This window comes from Apium graveolens, chromosome 10 (assembly GCF_009905375.1).
Source record: "Apium graveolens cultivar Ventura chromosome 10, ASM990537v1, whole genome shotgun sequence".
Classification (NCBI taxonomy): domain Eukaryota; kingdom Viridiplantae; phylum Streptophyta; class Magnoliopsida; order Apiales; family Apiaceae; genus Apium; species Apium graveolens.
In genome coordinates this window covers 208,946,227-208,959,060 of record NC_133656.1, presented here as the reverse complement: position 1 = coordinate 208,959,060, position 12,834 = coordinate 208,946,227, and the positions used below count along the sequence as shown (strand labels likewise).

The window sequence follows — 12,834 nt, the reverse complement described above, 5'->3', positions numbered from 1 at the left end:
GGGTTAATATAATTATGAATCCACAGTAACAAAATATATAACTGGCATTGGTCTAACAAGAATTATGGCAACCATGCCGACCTCACCCAGTCATCCCCTCTGCCCTCATCATACGCAACTGGTTGTCCTTACAAAAACAATTTGTATTTTTTACTCCCTTTTTTTTCCAAGTGTAACCTTTTTTTCTACGATGATAAGTGAAAAAAATAAGGCACTTGATGCTCAAGAGAATAAGCGCGACATATCAAATTGCAAATTACAGTACAGCCTACAACAGAATTTATAAATGATTGTGTAACGCCCAGATTCCTTCAGGTGGATGAATAGGCTTCGGCCTCCGCGAAGAAAGCTTCTGCTAAGACCTGAAAGTGAAGAGAATGCGAGGGTTTGTACCCCCGATTCACCTCCGGCGTGAGAATAAGAATCTGGTTGTAAAGTGGGTAGAAAATACAAGAAAAGTAGACTATTTGAGAGATAATGTGTCTGTTTTTGTCTTACTTTCCAAGGGGTTTTATACCCATTTAGGCCATGAATGATCATCCGTTACTCATCATTAAGGAGGGAGTGAAAATGGGGCGTTATATCTCTTCTGCTTTCCAATGGTCGGGAAGAAAGATGGGCCTTGGCCTGAGACTCTTCGTGGGCCTTCGGCTTATGGGCCTGGTGGACCTTCGGCCCAATAGCTCAATCGTCTGATGGGCCTTCGTTCAGTGGGCCTTACTGGGCCCATAGCCAACATGTCCCTGTCTTTTAGCTGAGCCTTCGAGTGGGCCGATGGACATTAGTTCTAGTCTATATTGGGGCGAAAAAACCCTAGGGTGACTGCTTCAGTTTCACCTCGATCTTCGTTCGTACACGTGGTAAGCTTGTGGGAACTTGCGGTGCATTAAAGTGACAGATGTTGTCACGTCGTTTCATGGCTCAATCTCAGCCATTGAATCTCAACCGTTTTAATCTGGGACGTCCATTTTAAAAACCCCCGAAACGTCACCCTTTTAAATTCATTTTTGGGCGCTTATATAAGACTCATTGTACATTTCTTTTTTCCTTTAACACTCCCAGTTTTCTCACAATAGCAACAAACGTCATCGAGTTCTCCAGTCACGGGCAACAATAACTCCATTTTCCCAGATTATCCCATCTCAATCCAAGAGCATCTTCAAATCAGGAAGTTTCCTTTCCTTTTCCAGTGTTCCTTTCATGCAAGTTATTGAGTTTTATCATTTTTGCATGCAAGTCCAGTGACCTTTTTCTGGGCTTTTATATATTTTTTGTTCTTGTGTTTTGGGGTTTTTCAGTTTATGGGATATTCCTAGGTAGTTAATAGGAGTTTTCTGGGTTTTGTTAATTTCAGGGGTGCCCCATGGGTTTAAACATGGCATGTGAGGCATTTTCTAGCCAAGAACTCTCTTTGGGGGTTCTTGGCGTTGGAACGTCCTTCGGTAGCTGACCCGGGGTGTAGATATTTGGTTTGGAGTTTAAAGATGGAAGGAGAAGGGTTTCTGGGGGCAAGGACTTCCTTCGAGAAACTTTCCTTTTTGGAACATCCTTCGGGAGCCGACTCCAGATTCTTTTTCTATTCGCTCGGTTCTAGGACATGTACTCGACTCTTCGTCCTTTTTTATTTTTCTTTTGTCTTAATCTGAGTACATGAACTAATGTCTCTCTGTTTCCGAATACAGGCACATGGACCGAGTGAACCGCCCAGCGGAGACTTGGGATCCAAGATCAGGCAGTTTAGCGGGGACATCTTCCATTCGGCCGGAGAGAACTGGTCGGGATTTCTTCGGTTCTGCGGTGAATTATCCGATGGCGAACAATCGGTCGGAGTTGTCGAAGGAGAGGATAATTCAAATGTATTCTAACTTCTTCTTCCTCGGAACTTCTTCTGGCTCTACGCCCCCAAGGAGAATGAACGGATTTACGACACTCCCGGAGTGCCGGAGGGGTACGACGACTGTGCCGTCGGGGATTTCAGAGACGGCGTTCAAGTGCGGCTTCAGAGTGCCGACGGTGAAGATTATGAAATACCTCTTTAAACAAATGAGGATTGTCATGGGGCAGATGGACCCCAACGGGTTCATTCATATAAATTACTTCCAGAATAGGTGCCTTCACACAGGAATCACTCCTACTCCGAGGCTATTCTGGTGGCACTACGACTTTCGAAGGAACTCGAATAGCCCGAGTTTTTATATCGTCACTCGTTGGGATGGCCGGGCGGATTGGACTGCTACTAACTCTGGAAACAAGAATACCCATACTCACTGTTACTTCGTGAGTGGGTGGAGGCTGGCCCCAATATCCGTCTGGCGGGACGTGAATCATTCGCTGCTCCTCGCGCCGAGTTTAACAGAGGAGGAGAAGGAAAATTACACGGCTCTGGTAAATGTCCGTGTGAGCAAGCTGGGTCCCGAAGAATTTCGGGACAGAGACTGGCTGCTAAGTTTGTGGGGTGGGGGTAACAAACTACTTCTTTGTCTATTATAGTTCTGCTTTTATTATTTGTGTAGTTACTTTCTTTCGTTCGTTAATATTTTCCTTTATTCTGTCTTCTTTATGGGTCTGACATTCTTTGCCTTATTTTTCAGTGTCTTCCAGAGAGGCCCTAATTGAAAGAAAGAAGGCGAAGATGGCCGAGAAGAGGGTCGCGGAGGAGGCGGCAAAGAATAAAGCTGCTGAAGGGAGGGCCACACCGAATCCTTCCGAGGAGACGGAGGAGAGGCCCGAAGCTGAGAGGATCTCGCCGCTTCGCCAGGCCCCGACTGCTTCCGGAGGGGGCGAGGAAGACGAGCTGGAGTTCATTGGGGAAAGAAACCCCTCCAAGAGGACCCGGAGCCGGAAGGGGATCGTTCAGTCCTATCTGCCCGGATGGGGTGTGCTGACGTCCGACCGCACCGTTTACCCGGTGAGGCAGTCTACTAAGGAGGTGGCTTCAGACTTATGCCATACCCTCCAGCTCCTTGCCGATCTTCCGACCTTTGCTTCGAATTCTCCGACCGAGGCTTGTACTGAGCTTCTGTCCTTCTTGTCCCTGGTACGTATTTAATTTCGTTCGTCTTTTCCCTTCGATGTATTGTTCTTCTTTTGTTTGACATTTTACCTTGTATTTTTTGTAGGCTGCTCCTTGGGTTGCGGCCGTGAAAGACAAAGTGCGGGACATGGAGACTCGGATGGACGAGGTGAAGGAGCTGGAAAGGAGGACCACGACGGCCGAGGAGGAACTCAAGAGGGTGCAAACCCAGAATGAGATGCTGGACGGTTAGGCCACCGTGCTGAAGGGAGACATAGCCGGGCTGGAGGAGGCCCTTGAGAAGACGAACCGGAGGATTGCCCACCGGAATGTCCAGCTGAAGAAGTCCCGCAAGGAGCTTTGGAAGATGAAGAAACAGCTGGACCTGACGGAAGAGCGCTGCTTCTAGTTCGACGCTGACTATGTCTTGGAGAACGCTCACGGCCTTAACTCGGATTATAAGCAGTTGCTGGACGATACCCAACTTTTGCAGCGGCTCCCTTCATTCACCTTTTCTTATAATTTATTTCTTGTAATTGGTACTGCTGCCTTTGAGATTTTGTAATTTAACTAGCCTTCGGGCTTTTATATTTTAATGCATCTCTTTTTATTTTAATCGCATCTTCAGCCTTATCGTTCGCCTTAGCAATTTTAATAATATGAATCGCATCTTCGGCCTTAACGTTCGCCTTAGAAATTTTAATAATTTTAATCGCATCTTCGGCCTTAGTAATTTTAATAATATGAATCACATCTTCGGCCTTATCATTGGCCTTAGCAATTTTAATAATATGAATCGCATCTTCGGCCTTACCATTGGCCTTAGAAATTTTAATACCTTACTACCTCTTACGGCCCCGAGTGTTAAAGGCCGAAGGTAACTTCGGGATGTTAAGACTTTAATAGGCTTCTGTTGGGCGAAGGAAGAGGGATGCTGATCATTTTTTATTGCTCTTTGACCAGCATGCCTTCGTTCATTCAGTCAATGAAGAGGATGGGCTGGTCTACTTTGGGATTGCCCCTAGACCAGGCCTTCATAGCTCTGCAAATGTTTTTAATATATGCGGAATTGAGGCCGAAGGGTCTTGTCTTCTTTGGGATTGCCGTAAGGCAGGGTTTCCTGTAGTCTTCTTTATTATCACTAAACAATAAGGGAAGGACGAAGGAGAAGGTCTTATCTCAGGATCGCCCCTAAAGATTCTTCATTCGTCCTTACCATGTATTTATTGCAAATTAAATTATAGTGGTGAAGTGAAGGATGTATTTAAAGATTCTTATTCATTCATGCTTCATTTATAAATAGAACAAATGTGTTGACCGAAGGGTTTATCTTCTTTGGGATCGCCCCTAGATAATACTTCTTCGGCCATGCATTTGGTATTTAATAAAAATAAATATGACAGGAAGTGCAGTTTCATTTATGATTAAACTCCTTACACTTTTCATATAGATTTCAAAGTACAAATTGACTTTAAAGGAAATTTCTTACTTATAAAACTTTCGAAGGCGACTGGCGTGCCAGGTGTTTTTGATTGCTTCGCCTATTAATGTTTCAAGTTTGTATGTTCTTGGGCGAACAACTTCAATCACCTTATATGGCCCTTCCCAGTTGGGCTGAAGCTTTCCTTGTTTGGATGGCATAGAAGCAGCCAGCTCCCTTAGGACTAGGTCTCCTACTCCGAACGACCTCTTCTTAATGCTGGAGTCATAATGTTGGGCTGCCTGTAGCAAGTATTTTATGTTCCTTTGGTGGGTAGCCTCTCTTTCTTTTTCCAATAAGTCCACGTTCGCCCTTAGTCCAAAGCTGTTAGTTTCCATATTGTAGACCTCAGTTCGGTATGATTCCAATCCTACTTCGACTCAAACTAGGGCTTCGGCCCCATAGGCCATTCTGAAAGGAGTTTCTCATGTTGAAGACCTAGGGGTCGTTCGATAAGCCCACAAGATCCAAGGGAGTTCTTCTGACCACCTGCCTTTAGCTTCTCCCAGCCTCTTCTTTATTCCTTGAAAAATTATTGTGTTTGCTGCTTCGATTGCCCCATTCCCTTGCGGGTGGGCGACCGAGATGAACCTTTGTTTGATCCCAAAGTGGTGCATGAACTTTCAGAACTTGTTTCCAACAAAATGAGTCCCATTATCAGAGATGCAAATCTTCGGAATCCCGAATCAGAGTATAATATGCTCTAGGAATAACTTCTTTGCCGCTTCTTCGGTTATGGCCGATAATGGTCGGGCTTCGACCCACTTGGTCATGTAGTCGATGGCAATTATGCAGTATTTTGCTTGTTTCATGCTAGTTGGGAGAATTCCTACTATGTCCACGACCCACATGGCGAACGAAATAGGGCTGAGAACTGAAGTCATTTCTTCAGGGGGTTGCCTCGGAACAGTGGCAAACAACTGGCATTGTACACACTTCTTGGCATATTCGCTGGCATCGGCTTTTAAAGTTGGCCAAAAGAATCCTTGACGGAGGATTTTGAAGGCTAGGGACCGTCCAGCCAGATGCTCTCCACAAATTCCCTCGTGGACTGCTTCAAGAGCCTGATGTTGTTCTTCAGTGTTTAGGCATCGGAGGAGGGGCTGGCTGACAGACCGACGATACATTCTTCCATTAATGATAGTGTAGGTCGATGCTCTGTACTTTATCTTTAGTGCTTCCCTTCGGTCCATAGGGAGTATACCTTTCTCCAGATAGTTTTTTAGTGGGGTCATCCAATCAGTCCCCTGGTGAATTTCCAGACATTCTCTCTTTTCGATCGAAGGCATCTTGGCTTCGGTGAGGTAGATAGAACCAGTTAGGCTCTGCGTCTCAGCTGAAGCTATCCTGGAAAGGGCGTCTGCCCTTCCATTGTTCTCCCTACCAATTTGACTTAGTTCAAAAGTTTCAAATGACAGAGAAGCGTCTTTTACCTTGGTGGCGTAAGCCTTCGTCCGTGGGTCCCTTTGCTCATATTCTCCGGATAAGTGCTTTACAACCAGCATAGAATCACTGAAAGCCCTCAGGTGCTTCGCCTCAAGGCTTCAGGCCAACTCCATTCCTGCGAGTAGTGCTTCGTACTCCACTTTATTGTTCGTCAGAGGAAAGTCAAATCTTATAGCCTGGCATATCTCAAACCCTTCGGGGCTGGAAAGTATTAAGCCGACCCCACACTTTTCCCCTGCTACCGACCCATCTACAAAGAGTTTCCATTTCCGAGGGGTCCGAATGAGTTGTTCATCTGGGGTGAGATCCTGCGGCCCCGAGAATGTGCATTCGACCATAAAGTCAGCCAGAGCTTGGGCCTTGATTGCCATTCTAGGGACATAATCAAGATCAAACTCCCCAAGTTCGATGGACCAGGCTACTACTCCTCTCGAGCCCTCAGGCCTTGTTAAAATCTTCTTCAAAGGTTGACTGGTGATAACTTGAATCATTCAGCTTTGGAAGTAATGTCACAATTTTCGGGAGGCCATAACCAACCCATATGCGAATTTTTTGGTATAAGGGTACCTCGTCTCTGCATCCTTGAGGACATGGGACACATAGAACACATGGTGTTGATTGCCTTCATAGTTTTTCATAAGAATCACCCTTAGGGTTCTGTCGGACATAACCAGGTAAAACTGAAGAGTCTCCTTTGGATCAGGCCTCATTAAGAGTGGTGCCTTAGTAAGGTATTCCTTTACTTCTTCGAATGCCTTTTGGCATTCAGGCCCCCGCTCGAAATTCTTCGACCCCTTAAGCACGACGAAGAAGGGGAGTGCCTTCTCGGCTGACCTGGAGATGAAGCGCCGAAGGGCGTCGAATCAACCGGGTAGCTTCTGGATGTCTCTGATGCACTTAGGGGCTTTCATATTAATGACTGCTTCGATCTTCTCAGGGTTCGTCTCTATTCCTGAAAGAGATATGTCCTAAGTCCAATCATGTATGAGGATTTAGGTATAACTTTTATGTAATCTGTTTTGATTTCATTGATATTAATAAAAGACTTGTTTTGCTCTATCTATTTAAATGTTTAAATAAGATATACCACAGTTTAGAGTTAAGCTTTTTATGGATTGTGATGAGATCATAATAATGAGATCTAAAAGATGATAACTCTAAACTTAAATAGTTCCTGGTCGTAGGATTACTAACTGGTAATTAACAATCCGCAAAGATCGGTACATACTATGCTTGCTTCATTATGAAGGATGTCTATTCTCATAGACATTTATGTGGTGACACTATAGCTAGTATGTAGGTGCTTATTATAGTACAAGTTCACTGAACATGACTCACACAGCTGAACAACTGATGGAGTTCACTCACGTGTCAGCAGTTGTTCACATAGTGATAGTTGTACAAGTATCCTTAGACTTGAGGTCATCATAGTCATCTTGTGTACACTGAACTATGCTTTGGTTTAGTTTTTAGTCTCAAGGGACAATTATAAGGGCTCTACTGGGTATAGGAATTTGTACACGAAGATAGTGTATGATCAATAAAGGATCTACCCCTTCCAGTGAAGGAAGAGAATGTTCACTGCTGATACACTTATTTTAGTTCAGGAATTTCTGGTCAGAGTGAATGAAATTAGAAAGGAGTTTCTAATTTATATTAAATAGAACTAAACATAGTGAATGGGAAAACAAGTGATTAAATAAGATAGGCTTGACACAAGTTACATGCCTTATATTTAATCGTGACATTGCAGGGTAGAAGGAATTAATTGTACGGTAACTACTCACTGAATATGTTCTTGATATTCTAAGCAGTGAATTCGTATTATCCGGATAATCGCGATATGCTGAGAAGTATCCCTCACGATGTAGAATAAATATGATTAATTAATTAATCATATTTAATGAACTTTTTTTTTATTAGAGAATTTATATAAATAATGATAAAATAGTTTTATTATTATTTATTTCTACTACCGGCTTAATATTGAACCTACAGGGTCACACCATAAAAGAGAATGATCTAATGGTGGAGGAATTATCTAATAATGGCCGATAATTATTTATTTATGAAATAAATAATTAATTGGCAAATTTAATAATTGATTAAATGAGATTTAATTGATTATAAATTAATTAAGAAAAGGTTCTTAATATTATTAATTAAGAATTTATTTTTTGGAAATTAAATCAAGTGAGAGAATTATTTCTAAAGAATTTAGAAAAAGGATTAATAATTAAAAGGTGTTTTAATTATTAGTGAGAATAATAAAGGCTTAATAATAATAATATTTTATGTGAAAATTTTCAGCTGAAAATTTTGCCTATAAATATACTATTATAGACCCTATTTTTGACTCAACCAAAAAGATTTACAAAACCCTAATTCTCTCCATCTCCTCCTCCTTCATTACATCGTTTTCTTGGTGGATACCGGTGGAGTGCTTCACACTTGAGGAGCAACTGCTAAGGATCTCCGTTCATCATTTTTGGATCGCCATTAAAGACCTCCATCTTTCCATTAACGTAAAGCTTCTTAAGGTAAACATACTGAACTACGAATTAAATATTATTTTTCGCATGGATCCTGCGGAGGGTTTCGGTTTTTTTAAAATTTAAATTTACGTTTTCGCTGCGTTTATGTGCTAAAAACCCTTCAATTCCCCGGGCGCTGACCATATAGCCCAGGAATTTGCCACTGGACACTCCGAAGGTGCATTTGTTCGGATTGATCCTCATGTTATTTTTTTGGAGCATCTCGAAGCATTCTTTCAAGTCTTCGGCATGATCTTGGAACAATGATTTTACAATCATGTCATCCACATATGCTTCCATGTCCCGACCAATCTGCTCTTTAAAGACTTTGTTCACCATCCACTGGAATGTGGCTCCGGCGTTCTTTAGTCCGAAAGGCTTTTAATATAAGCATAGGTCCCTTTCGGAGTTATGAACGCTGTCTTGGGCACATCCTTGTCATTCATAGCAATTTGATGATAGCCAGAAAAAGCATCCAAAAAACTAAGTACCCGGTAGCCAGCTGTTGTATCTATCAGCTGATCGATGCTAGACAAGGGGTAGTGGTCCTTCGGACTTGCCTTATTGAGGTCTGTACAATCCACACACATCCTCCACTTCCTATTTGATTTCTTGACAACCACCACATTGGCTAGCCAGTCAGGATATTCAATTTCTTCAATGAAATTGGCTTCCAACAGTTTTTCTACTTTGGCCTCTATGACCTTCTGTCGTTCGACTACGAATGTCCTCTTCTTCTGCTTCACCAATTTGGCCTCAGGCTGTACATTCAAACATTGCTTAGCCGTCTTGGGATCCAAACCAGGCATATCTTCCGGCCCTCAGGCGAACACATCATGGTATTTCCAAATGACAGCTATTACCTTCTCCTTCAGATCTACCCCATGTTTTTCCCTATCCGAACCATTTATTCCGACTGGCCTGCATACAGCTCTACCTTTTCAGTTTCCGCCGCGGGTTTGGCGATAGGGCTTGAGAGATCCGCTCCAAACTTTTATAACTCAATATTCAGTGTTTCTCGGCTTCCACTGTACTCGGCTTCGGCCCTTTTTTTTCCCGGTTTCGTCTGGCCCTTCATATTCTTGATCCTTTTCCGGTCTTCCAGCATTATGATTCAGGAGGTTTTTTGATCGCCCCTCATTTCTCCTACCCTTTTCTCGGTCAGAAACTTGAGTTTAAGATGGGGTATAGATTACACCGCTTCAAAGGTCGACAATAAGGGTCTTCCGAATATTGCATTATAGGGCTCTCAATCCGTACCACGTAAAACTTCACTGACTTTTCAATAATATATGGCAACTTGCCCAGGAGGACAAAAAGCGTGATTGTTCCCTCAAACTGTATGAGGTGTCCTCCAATGGTGTAAAGAGGAGCCTCATTGCAGGGCTCCAACTGTTCTCCAACCAAATTCATCTTGCAATAGGTTTTGTGGAATAATATGTTGGCCGAACTTCCGGTATCTACCATCACCTTCCATATTTTATTCTGCCCGATGATAGGGTTAATAATGAGGGGGTCCTCGTGTGGGCGAATGATGTCCTCGTAGTCCTCAGTGCTAAAGGTCATGGGCATGTGGGGCTTCGCCTGACCGAACTGATAGAGATTTTACACTTGTCGGGCGTACTTTTTCTTGGTTGTCTTGCTATCCTTGTCTAGGATGCTGCCCCAGATATAGTTTTTACTTCGCCCCTTATCCTATCCCTTCGTTCTGGCTCTTCGACTTCTACCTCCTCCTCTTGGTTTTCCTTCGGCCCCAGTCTATCTCTCAGATCTCGGACGAACTGATTAAGTTCACCGTCTTTGATCATTCGCTCAATTAGCCTTTTGAGGTGATAGTACTCGTCGGTATTATGCCCCTTGTCCCTGTGATAGTCGCAGTATTTGTCGGGGTTCTTCTTATGGTTAGGGACCTTCATTTTGGTCGACCGAACGAACCCAGGCTTGCCCTTGATTTCATGGAGAATCTTGGAGATAGGCGCATTCAAAGGGGTGAATACGGCCGAATCTCTATCTCGTCGCCGTTCGGCCCCACGATCCATCTCTTTTCTTCCTTCTTTCCTACCATCCCTTCGGTCAGAGCCTGATCTTGAGCCTTCGTATTTGTCAGCTCGCTTCGATCGGTCATCCCTTCGGGAGTCCTTATACCCCCCAATACTTTCCATTTTCCGGCGAATGTTCTCGCCCCTCACATATATATCATTCAGGGATTTTGGGGGGAAATCTTGAAGAGATGAGCGGAGCTTTTTACCTTTATAGGGGTCCAGCCCCGCTGTCAAGAAACCCATTACCTTGACCTTGTCCAGATAAGTAACCATCCCAGCTTCCTCTTTGAACCCAGCGAGATAATCCCCCAACTCCTCATTCGCCCTCTGTCTGCAGTGGACCAGGGCTTCAGTGTCCTTCGCGTTTCGGCACAGGTGCGAGTAGTACTTCAGAAACTTCCTCTTCAGTTGCTCGTAAGATCTAATGGACCTAGGCTTATGGGATTTGTACCACATCGAAGCTGACCCCTTCATATAGGTCTTGAACATTTTGCAAAGCATGATATCATTATGACCCATCCCAATCATTAGCAACTCGTACTTTTCGCAGTGGTCCTCGGGGTCTCCCTTCCCGCTGAACTCACTCATCTTAGGGAATTACCTTTCTTCGCCCGGAGGGGGTCGATATTATTCGATTTCTTGTGTCACGATCGGTTCTCTGTCGACCCTCCTATCACCGAACAAGGCCTTTTCTAGGCGATTGAGCCTGAGGCGGGATCCATCGAGCTCCCCGTTTGAGTCGGATGAGAAGGGTTGCTTCGTCCTCTTCCTCCGAGGATGCGAATTAGAGTCATACTCATCTCCTTCGTCATGCACCCTACGATATCTCTTATCCTTATTCGTTCTTCCAGGTTCGTCGGCCTGCAACGCTTCGCGCAAGGTCCTTTCTTACAGTTCAATTTCTTCTCTTTGAAGCTGCAGGGCCTTCAGTCGTAGCGCATCAGCCTCTCTTTGCTTCGCGCGGGCCTCCGCGTCCTTTTCTGCTTGGTCACTTTTGGCCTTACCCTTCTCCGCAGTCTTTTCCGCCCGGATCTTTAGGAGTAAGGCTTCTTCCTCAGGAGTTAATGTGATGACTCCATCTTCGTGCACTAGGGTGGATGGTTTCCCCTTATCGGAAAAACCAGGTGGCGGTGAATGCTCAAGAATTATTTTTGTCATGCTCTCGTTATCTCGGCTTGTAGCTCTCGTATTCCCACAGACGGCGCCAAATGTTACGCCCAGATTCCTTTGGGTGGATGAATAGGCTTCGGCCTCCGCGAATATGGCTTCTGCTAAGACCTGAAAGTGAAGAGAATGCGAGGGCTTGTACCCCCGATTCACCTCCGGCGTGAGAATAAAAATCTGGTTTTAAAGTGGGTAGTGAAATGAATATGTCCTAAGTCCAATCATGTATTAGGATTTAGGAATAACTTTCTGTGTAATCTGTTTTGATTTCATTGATATTAATAAAAGACTTGTTTTGTTTTTATTACGGGCTTTATCTATTTAAGTGTTTAAATAAGATATATCATAGTTTAGAGTAAAGCTTTTTATGGATTATGATGAGATCATAATAGTGAGACCTAAAAGATGATAACTCTAAACTTAAATAGTTCCTGGTCGTAGGATTACTAACTGGTAATTAATAATCCGCAGAGATCGGTACATACTATGCTTGCTTCATTATGAAGGATGTCTGTTCTCATAGACATTTGTGTGGTGACACTATAGCTAGTATGTAGGTGCTTATTATAGAATAAGTTCATTGAACATGACTCGCCCAGCTGAGCAACTGATGGAGTTCACTCACGTGTCAGCAGTTGTTCACATAGTGATAGTTGTACAAGTATCCTTGGACTTGAGGTCATCATAGTCATCTTGTGTACACTGAACTATACTTTGGTTTAGTTCTTAGTCTCCAGGGACAATTATTAGGGCTCTACTGGGTATAGGAATTTGTACACGAAGATAGTGTATGATCAATAAAGGATCTACCCCTTCTAGTGAAGGAAGCGAATGTTCAAGGCTGATCCACTTATGCTAGTTCAGGAATCTCTGGCCAGAGTGAATGAAATTAGAAAGGAGTTTCTAATTTGCATTAAACTAAGCATAGTAATTGGTAAGCAAGTGATTAAATTAGATAGGCTTGACACGAGATCCATGTCTTGTATTTAATCGGGACATTGTAGGGTAGAAGGAGTTTATTGTACGGTAACTATTCACTGAATACGTTCTTGGTATTTTAAGCAGTGAATTCGTACTATTTCTCAATCTTTCTGATTTGCTCCGATAGTCGCGATATGCTGAGAAGTATCCCTCACGATGTAGAATAAATGTGAT

At 43.4% G+C, this 12,834-nt stretch overlaps 2 protein-coding genes across 2 annotated transcripts; both read right to left on the bottom strand.

The window, feature by feature from the left end:
- Positions 1-5,179: 5,179 nt before the first annotated feature.
- LOC141691732 (uncharacterized) lies at positions 5,180-5,998 on the bottom strand. The gene has a single exon (XM_074496487.1). The coding sequence runs from the start codon at positions 5,996-5,998 to the stop codon at positions 5,180-5,182; it is 819 nt and encodes a 272-aa protein (XP_074352588.1).
- A 4,127-nt stretch (positions 5,999-10,125) lies between these two features.
- On the bottom strand, positions 10,126-11,103 carry LOC141691731 (uncharacterized). The gene has a single exon (XM_074496486.1). It carries the CDS (start codon positions 11,101-11,103, stop codon positions 10,126-10,128), a length of 978 nt encoding a protein of 325 aa, XP_074352587.1.
- Between the last annotated feature and the right edge of the window lie 1,731 nt (positions 11,104-12,834).